Below are 11,619 nucleotides of genomic sequence, written 5' to 3' on the forward strand. Positions count from 1 at the left end.
ATTAGGTTTTTGTAGCTTAACTCTTTTAACTCAATGTCTCTATGGGCCAATGTTAAGGTATCTTGAAGCTAATGTGATGGTTTGTTTATCCTTTGAAGCTAATTTTTTTTATTTTCACTTGTTCTAATTACACATACTATGTATGTGAGAGACATTAATACAATTTTTTAAAGTGATATTTAAATTAAGATGTATAATATTGTTGTATAATGCATCTTATTGTGAAACTTTATATCATATTTTGTTTGTATTGATAAGATAATAATTTTTTAATTTTCATTTAGGATAAAATTTGTTTGTTGGCCTGTGGGCTTAACTTGGGAAGACCTAGGCCCAAAATTATGATGAGTTTTAAAATTACAAATTAAGTGGTGGGGTGTTACTCCCTCCACCACCACATTTTCTCCCTCCACCTCCTCAATTTTATTACATATTTTTGAATTACAAAACTAACCTTTTATAATTACAAAAATAACCTTTTTACTTTTTAATCCTAATTATTTACTTTAACCCTAAAATCTATCTTTCTACCCCTTCTCACCCACCTCCCAACCTTCTCAGATTCTCACCCAAACTCCATCACATTCGTCTCTCATCTTTCATTTTTCCTCCATATCCGTTTTCTTCCTCCTTCAGCGGTTCGGCAGTGTATACTAATAACAATAAAGATCCTCAAAAATACATTATTAAAATACATCAAAATATATTCAAAAATAATATATCAAAAAATATAAATTATATTATTTAAATATCTTCAAAATTAATATAAAAAAACTGTAAAATATAAATCGTATAATCTTTAAACGGATGTCAACATCCGTTTAAGGAAAAACGAATGTCGACATCCGTTTTCCCTTAAACGGATGTTGACATCCGTTTAAAGATTATACGGTTTGTATTTTAGAGTTTTATTACGCACCTTCACGCCTCTGAACCTTTCACGCCTCTAAACCAGCACCTTGAAGCACCACCACACTCACGGCTGAAGATGAATTGCTTTCCCCACTTTCAATCTTACTAAACACAAAGTCCACCACACTCTCACGTCACAATTCTATAAAAGAGAAGAAGAAGTGGAACATGAGAGACAACCCAAGGGTAGTGGAACGTAAGAGACAACCTGGGAAAAATAATAAAGAGAAAGAGGGAAGAATGATAAAGAGAATGAATGTCCACGTGAGATTTTAAATAATATTAACCTTGAAATTTTAATAAGGGTAAAATAGGAATGAAAAAAATAAAGAAAAGGGTAAAAGGGGAATGGGGTGGTGGAGGGAGTAACACCCTAAGTGGTGTTATCAAATTTTTTTAACTTGGCCCATAAAATTAAGTCATTTAAAGTTATATTCAATCATCTTGAAACGGGTTGTTTCATCCTGCACCTCCAATCATTTCACTCTGCACCTCCAAAAGATTTTAAAATTCCAAAACTGCCCTCTTCAATTCAAAAAATCTTACACCTCACTTTTTGTGTTTCATTGGATGGATTTCAAAATCCGATGAAGGATTTTTCATTTTCTTCATTGGATTTTGAAATTCGATGAAAGATTTTTAATTTTCTTTATTAAATTTCGAAATTCTTTGAAGTCTTTAAAAAATCCTGTATCAGATTTCGAAATCTGATGAAAAAAATATAACCTTTAAAGCTATTTTTAAAAATTAAAAATGCAAGATAAAATGTTTGGAGGTGCAAAGTGAAACAACCCTTAAAACTTAAAACTACTAAAAAGAATATCACACATACCATACATAAGGATAAGTTAACAATTTAAGCAACTCATACAACACAATATAACGTATACATATATCCTTTATACATCACATTCACATTCTTGCGTTAGATAGTATTATAAAATACATCTAAACCACCATTTAAGACTATGACAATTTTTAAATAAATATAAGTGATTCAAAGTAATTTATCATACTTGACATCTTCCACAAAATCCATGCATGTTATATATCAAGGACTAACATTTGATCCATTAAAAACATATTACAAAATTCATTCTCATATTTTATATCAAAGTTCATTACACTTGTTTTGTAATAGTTTGGTGTACAAAGATTATTTAAATTCTCACGATGTCTTAATTTATGTTATCTAAATAAGTAATAAAGTTATAATATTTTATTTTTTTAATGGGTTTGTGTACTAAATATTAGTAAGTATCCTTCATCACGCATAAAAAAAATTATAATATTACACTAGGAATCAACCGATTCAACCATTGTTTGAGCAACATATAAAAATAAAAGTAACATTTCTTAATTTTAGAATATTTGACCCAAAACTTGTAAATTCATTTTGGTATTTCAATTTTTTTTAGGATTTATCAGTGGCTTTTACATCATATAAAGAAACACATCTATCAAATCACTAATGCATCTCATTACTTAACCATAACACCATCAAAATGCATTTTGTTTGAGTGAACTCATTTAGCTTGAGTGTCCCTTACTCCCTAAAATAGAGGAAGAGTTTCCTCACTTGAGTTTTACTTGATCCAAAGAAAAAGAAAATATAGGATTTTCTACTAACTTATTAGTTAGTTAGGTCAGGACACTAAATATAGGAGGGATATGGCTCATAAACTGTACCAAATCAAGATTGTAGACTGATATCTTGCTCGAGTCATTTGTAAAATACCTTTTTCGTAGTTATTTTGTAATCAAGCATTCCATAAATATGATACTTTATCAATAAGTATTACAGAAGAATACCTAGCTCCAAATATTTATCTTCATTAAAATGTTTTCCAATATTTTTTTCTTATGGAACACAAGGGTTTGTAATTAATTTTTAATGTATCACAAAATGAAAATTTTCAAAGTATCTATGTAAGTGTTTTGGAGACATAATCTGTTGGAAGTCTCGTATCGACTAGAGATAAGGTCAATTTATAATATATAAGTGGGTACAAACTTCATCTTACAAGTCGGTTTTTTTCGGTTAATTTAAACTTAAAGTTTATTTCTTAACATGTTATCAGAGGTATGGTTAGAGTCTATCCTATCGATATTTGTTGTTTGTTGGAAAAAATAATTTAAAAAATTTGAAATAAAAAAAAAATGGAGTGGAAGATGAATTTTGGAGGTCCGGAAAGGAACTGTAAAGAGATATTGTCACGTCGACTATTGTTATATTTTTTATATCTATATTTCTTTTCAGCAAAAAATGGATATGTAATTCCTTACTGTTCAAACACAATAAGCCATATAATAATAAAGGGTTCTTCTTCTTGCACCCTTTTATTACTAATTGCACTCAATATTAACTGAAAGAAAAATTAAAATATCCTCTCTTCCTGTACCGTGTCACAGGTTGCCGCTGCCATTGCTGTCATCTCCACCACCGAGTCATCGCCGCTACACCTCTATTCTCCATTGCAGAGGAAGAAGAGAAAGCAAATTTTAGAATGCATTCATTTGAAAAACTTGTTTCGAAAAATTAATTCTGAAAATTTTGTTTCATAAAGTTTCGTATTTGAAAAGCTTATTTCGGAATTCTATTCTGAAAAGCTCGTTCTGAGTTATATTTCGAAACCTCGTTCTAGAATAATTTCATATATTCCAGAAAACTTGTTATAAAAAGATTGTTCTTAAAATCATTCCATAAATTTCAGAACGCTTGTTCAGAAAATTTCTGGAACGGATTATCTGGAAGTCACTTTTACAAAAGGATAAAATATCATTTTAAAATTTACGCGGTGCAGTCAGAAATTATGGGGTGTAGAAAGAAAAAGCCATTATGAAAGGGTTTAACTATCAGCTTTGTCGCTGTAACAGATTGTGGCAACACTCACTTCTTCAAGAAAAACAAATTAAGGCCATTCTAATTTAAAATCTGAAAGCAAATACTAAATGTTTCTTTTGCTTTTAGATGCTGATAAACATGCACTTCGTTAACTAACGCAAGAATGAATGGAAATATTCAGTACTGTCATTATAAGTCAAGGTAAATAAATACATTCATTAGGAAATCAACTGAAAAACAATACAAAAAATGTTGACAACAAAAAACTTCAAAAAATATTTGCACCTTTGTCAATTCTATCTACACCCGTAATGATTGATTATACCATATCAAGCACGTTACACACCTTATCATTCAAGGAATTATGGTACAACAAAATAAAATGAATATCAAAACCAAGTTAATTTAATAGTTTAGAATCGCAATTAGCAACAAAAAGAAAGTCAGTATTCTTCCAATAAAACAGGTAGAAACTGAAGAAATATCGTGTGCACCCACAGTACGCACTGCTCCAGTGGCTTCATCCTTCACTTTAATGCTGGAAGAGCCTGAAAAACAAAGAACCACGATGCTAAGTAAGCTAACCCAAAAACCAAAAGAAATTAACATGAGTTATACGGATAAGATAACTATAACAAATGAAATTTCTTTTGGTCAAGCTCGTATAAATTAATTAACCTTTCTCTTACATTTCTAATGAGAAGACAAAAAATCATTAAAAAGTAAATTAAACTCTCTTCAACCTAATAATAGTCATTAATAAGCTTTCCCGTTGCTTGAATTACAAAACTCCACTTAATTTTAAAAATTAAGACATCCTCGTGTAACATTAATATATGCTACACTTCAATATATTTTAATAATGTAAATCAATCTCTTAGGAAAACCTTTTAACTCTTTGAGGCTCTCAACAACTCATTTTGAACTATCATATTTAGAACCTCAAAAGATGAAATAAAAGTAGGGCTCATAGTGTTTAAAAAAAATCATTTAGTTTTCATAGGCCTAAACTCCATTTTAATAGGGTGTGTTCGAAATTAGCTTGGGGCAACCCTAAAAGCTGTATAATGAAAAAATATACACCCTAAAACTTTTTTATCTTGTCACTTTAAGAGACCCGTTTACAACAAAAATAGACTAACATGTAGCACACTTAATTTCTTATGGTAAGAGTTTTAAAATTAGATGGAAATGAAATATAATAGAAGATTCTCGCAACCTAAAGTAGGGCCCAAAAATAAACCTTTAAAACATATCATACGGGAGTAGGTTTCGGCTAAGTATGAGGAAATTAATTTAAATTAAAGAGTACTAAAAGGAAACAAGCTACGAGATTTCAACTATAAACAACTTACGAAATGTAATTATTGCTCCAATTTATATCACAATTGTTTTTTACTTAATAATAGACCTCCATTATGATTATTCTTCTCACAATTATGATAAGTGAGTAAATATTTAGCAGTTGGGCATAATCGGAAAGGTACTATACTAAATATTGCATTGAAGTTTAAAAAAAATCAAATAATTTTTATTATTTTAACGGACAACTAAAAAGGAACAGATGCATCTGCAACAAAGTAGGAAACAAACGTTATGAGACGCTGCTTGATACTTACAGTTGTAGTCGGTCCATCCAATGGCCATATTTTCAAGATCATATATCACTACTTTATTGGATAGCACCAAATCTGCAATTGAAAATAATTCAAAGTTAATGATATTGAGATCCAACGCTGACAAAAAAAAAAAGATTTACAAAATGAATAGAACTGGCTTCAGTTACATAGACAAAGCAACAGAAAAGGTAAAGGTCCAAAAGTAAGTTTACAAAAGTGTACTTTCTTCAACACAAATTATGCAATAGATGAAAAGCTGTAAGATGAACCCTCACCATTGTTCGAATTATGGGTTCTGGGTTGTTGAAGAAAGAAAATAGAAAGAGATAACCAACAGTTACAAACATATTATTGATAGGATGTGATATACTTAACCTAATACACCTATTTGTAACAAATATATTATTACTAGTACAAGTCGAAGCTCAATATCAGTAACACAATAATAAATTAATGACCCTGATATCTTAACAATCAGAATATGACTTAATGCACAAATTTTGTTCGGTAAACTTACACTATGTTGATGGATTAATTTATAAAGTGTCATTCAATTCTAAATAGTACCTCCAAGAAGGGTCATGTCCTTTCCATTCTTGGCTTGTGACACACTTTTCTGCCAGCCGATACACCACATACCACCATCCTGGGGTCAATCAAGCACAAATTAATATCAGGAAACACTATAGTCAAATCCCAGTAATTGATCTTATCAACCCAAGGTACTCAAATAGATTCAAAAGATACACAATATATCAATAACATTATCAAGATGCCGATTTAAATTTTAAACCATCATTATAGTTGAAATTGAAAAATAGATACCTTTAATTTTCAAACAGAAAATTTCTCAATAATTATACATGGAATTTAATTTGTATGATAAACCACAGAAAGAATCAGGTACATTGAAGAAATTGAGAAACCAGTTCAGAAAACAGGTTAATTTAAGATTAGAAAGCCTTTTGCCAATTGAGTATTTGAGTATCTAGCAGACAAAGCTTCACAAATAACAAGCTGGGTACATTTACAATGAAATGATGTTCCTACTCACATTAAATTCAAACAGGTAGTCGTGAGGATAAACTGTCAGAGAAAGAGAATCCTCAAAATGAAACTTGACAACTGGAAATCCACGATCAACACTGCAAGATTACAACAATCAATAAAATAAAGGCCGCATATGCTAGACACTATCGATGCACTTGTTGCCTTCGTGAACTAATGAAATTGAATTGTCAAACAGAGAAATGCATTTTAATTACCCAAACAGCATTTGAACAATGAATACCAAGTTACTATTTAAAAAAAAACACATTTTTAATAGACAATTCTTTTGAAATATAGTTATTTGTAAGGTATCAACAAAAGGTTTATATACTTCTTTTGTACCTAAATAGTCAAACATGAGATTCTTTATACATAATTATCCAACCTACTCAACAGCTCCCTTCAGAAACAAAGAAAAAGGACAAATAATAAAAACCCCAAAACAGAAAATTCAAAGGACCGGTTAAGGTGATTGTCATACATTTTTCTGTAACAAAAGTCCTAATAGCACACAATACATTCACTTCATTAAGAAGCTAATAGGTAATTTTAAAATCAAAAGGTCAACATATGTCAAAGCACCATCCTTGCTAAAGCGCACAAATTTTATTACACAACCTCTTATCCTAATTACTACTGCCTTGTTTCCTTTATTTTATCACAATTGTTTTCCTCCTTCAGTTTTCAGAATATTGGATTGCCGGACATTCTCAAACAGTCATGGATGGATATTTACGAAGATACATTTAAATAGAAATATGAAGTTGACACATCAAACCCTATGAACTAAACAACCAAGAAAATAAACCTAAAGTATCTCAAATAAGTTATGCAATATTGTATGTCAGTTAAAAACAATGAGGAATAAACCAATACTTGTTCCAGTATAAAAGATAAATGTAAATTTTAAATAAAAGAATGTCACAAAGATAAGCGTCATACTTTCCAGCATACTGAAAACAACTAAATTGTTGTTCAACAAGATATAATTTCAGTCCAGGCTGCCGGGTCAAAACCTATCATAAAGAACATTAATGAATACTCAAGTGGAAATATTGATTCAGTTAAACCTTTATAGATACACTTACCTTTTGCATCAGTTGGTCATAAACTAACCCAGGAAGATAAGCCAAGGTTGTTCCACTATCTATTATTGTCCCCCTCCCATTTCCAGACTCAAATATATCCGAGGGAAGCTGTAGTGTATCTGTATCAACCTCAATAGTCTTCAAAACTACGTTATAGTGTGCCCTATAATGGTCAAAAGATAACAGTTACGGCATAACTTTTTTAACTCAAGATCTGAATGAACTGAATACCAAAACATTATATATTGCAAGTACTTGAAAAACATTTCACAACTCAAACCAGAGGCCTCAGATGAATATACTTTCAGAAAACGTAAAGCCATAAAAACAACAGAAACAGAAGGAAGGCCTTTATTGTGTGGCCTTATCAAACATAAATACTAGTAGTGAGATGGAATTTCCTACATGCCAATTATTATTAAAAATTTGTTAAAACGATCCCAGCAGGATCCAAAAGGGGCAATAAAAGACAAAAAGTTTGAAAAGGTGCTGCTCAATACTCCTGTACTAATGACATTGACGTAAAGCAATCAAATTGATAGAAATATACAAATAAAAATCTATTAGATATCATTGGTGTGAATGCTGTATTCCACTCTCGTATCAAGCATTTACAACATTAGCTTTGAAATTATATTTCCGTTACTTCATTTTCTGAATCTTTTATAAATATATTATATCAAATGTTTAAATGTCCAAATGGAGAAAAAAAGAACCACGCAGATTCAGCACTCTAGGGAATTTTCTACCTTCAAATAATATTAAGCACTGCTCCCTACTTCAATTATAGAACAACCCAACCAACTGAAATATCTTGTGAAAATCGCATGAAGTTATTCATAAGACAATTCATTATTGGTAGCTCTGCGTGACCATCAAATTTACCCTTAGAGTTATCTCATAACCAATATAATAGTACGAGAGTGAAATACTAAGTTACCGTACATACATTCTTGGTACCAATGGAGTTGTACTAACTTTTGGTTCCACCACTTCCCCGATGGCAAATATTCCACCACCACGAATATTGTCAAGGCAATGTGAAAATATTTTTTTCACCTTTCCAGATGCAGCAAGCTGAGAAAGTACAGAAGAATTTGCTTGTCCAAAACCCATTATTCCGTCAAGGGCTTGTTCAGAAGATGAACCCAATGTCCCAGATTGTACAGCGCCACACCTGTCAGCAAAAGATTAACCATAGAAATATAAACAGGAGAAAAAGTTGAAATGCCATAATTTTTATTTAATCTATATCAACCTAGGAACTTATTAGCCTGAATATTTCTAATTAAAAATAGTATAGTGAAACTTCCTACTTGCTTACAAACTTTTCACATAACCAGAAATAGATGACTCAAACGAATGGAAATTGTGTTCAGAACCAAGATAATTCTCTCATAGAAACCCCTACTCTGATTGAACACCAGACATGATCGGCCTAAAAACTATCATAACAAGACAACAATAAAGAGATTTAGTGAGAAGTTAAAACATTGGTACTTAGTAATTGTAATTATTCTCACCCAAAAATGATACTGCTATTTTGTGGCGTAGTAAGAAGATTTCCATTGACACGGTTATAAGTAAGATAATCCTGGACATAGTACCCAGAAGTTGCACTTCCGTCTCCATAAGTTATGCTGTAGGGGCATGGAATTTCAGACTTGCACCCAGGCATTGGACCATCATACGCGGCAGCACAAAAGTCTTGCTCACAAGAAACCAGCTCTGCAGTTTCAGAGCTCTTTGGGTCATAAAGAGTCAATTCTATCTGTTGCAACAACCACAAATCTAGGAAATTCAACAAGGACCAAAAGTCATCGATTCAGAATTTGAATCTGCAAACTGAGGAAAAAGTCATAGATACGTACACCGAGATCACTTTTCCTGGGACATCTCGAACACTCAACGCAATTCACCCACAGAATGTCACTTCCTGTATCAACTTGCACATAATAATCCTTCGGAGGAGAGCCAAGCCCAAGTTTTGTATAATACAGACTAAACCAAATAAACAACAACATAAGCATGAAAATAAAGAAAACCGCTGCTACTTCCTTCAAAAATCATAATAATTAAACCTACTCCTATACCACAAATCAGAATTCCCCACTTACAGGTCACAAATTCTAAAAATTCGCCACATTCTGTCCTTATAACGTATATTCAAACACTACCCCACAACAAACTAACTGAAAAAAAAAATCTTATCAACTGTCTCACTCTATTTTCCTTGTATTATTATTATCTTTAACCGAATACTTGATTTTCTTGAGAGACCGTATGTTAGAATTTAGAAATAACCATATAGTACAATTAAAGACATTCATTCTGAATCTAAAAAATATTTAGTCCTTACGAATTTTAATCCCGTACAAACAAATATTCATCCAGTTAAAGCACATGTGATAAAGAAGCAAAAGAAACGAACCCAGTCTTAGTAGGGACACCATTGCCGCCAAGGTTGAGATCCACGGCGGAGAGAATTCGACCTCGACGTTGAGCATCGTGAGCTTTGATAGCGCTTAAACTCCTTTTCTGACGCTCCACCGGAAAAACTAAAGTTCCGTCGGCAACGCAACTCATTTCCGCAACTAGAATCGCCACCAATATCACTAAACCTCTCGGATCCATTAATTCAGTAGCCTAACTAGTTCAATTCAACAGAAAGAATCAAAGAAATAGTAGCAACAGATCCAGCACAGCTCAATGAAGCTCGATGCGACTCGTTTCGGTGCTTTGGCGTAAAGGTGTAATGGTTTTGCCGTGTTCGGTCCGTTCTATTGAAAAAGGTTAATTCGGCAATGGAGAGGATTATTGTGGAATGAGAACAACCAACAACAAAATTTTAAAAATAAAAATAAAAAACCGACCAACAGTGACCCAGAGAGATTTATTATTTTTAAACGTCAAACGACGCGTGTTCTACTCGTTTTGACACTGTTTTTGTTTCGTTTCATTCCGCTTTAGTTGAAGGGTATCTTTCGTGCCGCTTCATCACTTTTCAAAATTTATATTCATGAAGTATCTTATGTCATAAGGAAAGTAATGATTATCTATGCATAACGTACTATGTGTATATCTGTGTACCGAATAGATAAATAATTAATCATGTGATATCGTTGAAATACATTATAATAATAATAATAATAATTGACGGTTAATAAAATAATTAAAATCGTTTATCAAAAAGGTTAAACTTAAGGTTAAGCTCATTTTAATTGACAGGTAATTAGTATTTGCTTTTATTAAATATTATTATACAAAGTCATTGATTTGAGATGTTGGAGTGTTTTTTATATGTACTATCTCATATGGCTTGAACAAGAAAAAAGAGAACAAAGAACACAATTTAATAATGGAGAACCATCAGGAAGTTCATCTAATCTTTAGAACAACTTGAGATGCTTTAAGTGAGAAATCTCAATCCTTACCTGAAACACATACTATTAGTACTAATAATTTACATTTTATAAGACTGGTTCAATAGTAAGTGTAACAATATATTAGCAAACAACAAATATTTTTAAAATAAATTTTAACTTAACTCTAATATTAAGTTAAAAATAAATTTTAAATTTAATTTAATTTTACAAAATCAACTTATAAAATAAAGTTTACATTGATACGTATATTCTAAATTGACCATTTAGTTAATGTAGACAAATTCACTAAATAGTTTTTTCGTGTTGACAATATAAAATCAAAAATTCAATTTTTTTATTATAAAAGTAAGAAAATGATACTATCTGCGACAAATATGCTTTGTTAAAAGGATTTTGACTTCTTCTTTGGACTTGTACTTTTTATTATATATAAATCCGATGAGTTAGTATAGTAATAAAATAATTCATTATTATATTAGTCTCTATATTAATTAATTAGAAGAGAACAAGTGATAGAAAAACAAAAGTATGGTATGATTATACGGGTCATACATCCAAATATGACAGTGCAGTTGCATGCTATTTAATTCGTTTATCTTCTTTTTAATTAGTTTATAAAAAGTAACAAAAGATTATACTTATTTATATTTTAATAAGTAAATACCGAACCAAAGCAAGCACCCATCGTTTTCTTATCTCTCTTTTTTCAGCTTTTTGTA

At 31.1% G+C, this 11,619-nt stretch overlaps 1 protein-coding gene across 1 annotated transcript; it reads right to left on the minus strand.

Annotated features, from left to right (window-relative positions):
• Positions 1-4,009: 4,009 nt before the first annotated feature.
• LOC124828465 (aspartic proteinase 36-like) lies at positions 4,010-10,378 on the minus strand. The gene is made up of 10 exons (XM_047301759.2): positions 9,946-10,378; positions 9,386-9,515; positions 9,038-9,285; positions 8,464-8,691; positions 7,515-7,677; positions 7,369-7,442; positions 6,431-6,521; positions 5,944-6,022; positions 5,377-5,448; positions 4,010-4,305 (listed from the first exon to the last, which is right to left on the minus strand). The coding sequence occupies exons 1-10, from the start codon at positions 10,146-10,148 to the stop codon at positions 4,163-4,165; spliced, it is 1,431 nt and encodes a 476-aa protein (XP_047157715.1). The 5' UTR covers positions 10,149-10,378; the 3' UTR covers positions 4,010-4,162.
• Between the last annotated feature and the right edge of the window lie 1,241 nt (positions 10,379-11,619).

Source organism: Vigna umbellata, chromosome 8 (assembly GCF_029865625.1).
Source record: "Vigna umbellata cultivar VRB3 chromosome 8, Vumbellata_1.0, whole genome shotgun sequence".
NCBI lineage: Eukaryota > Viridiplantae > Streptophyta > Magnoliopsida > Fabales > Fabaceae > Vigna > Vigna umbellata.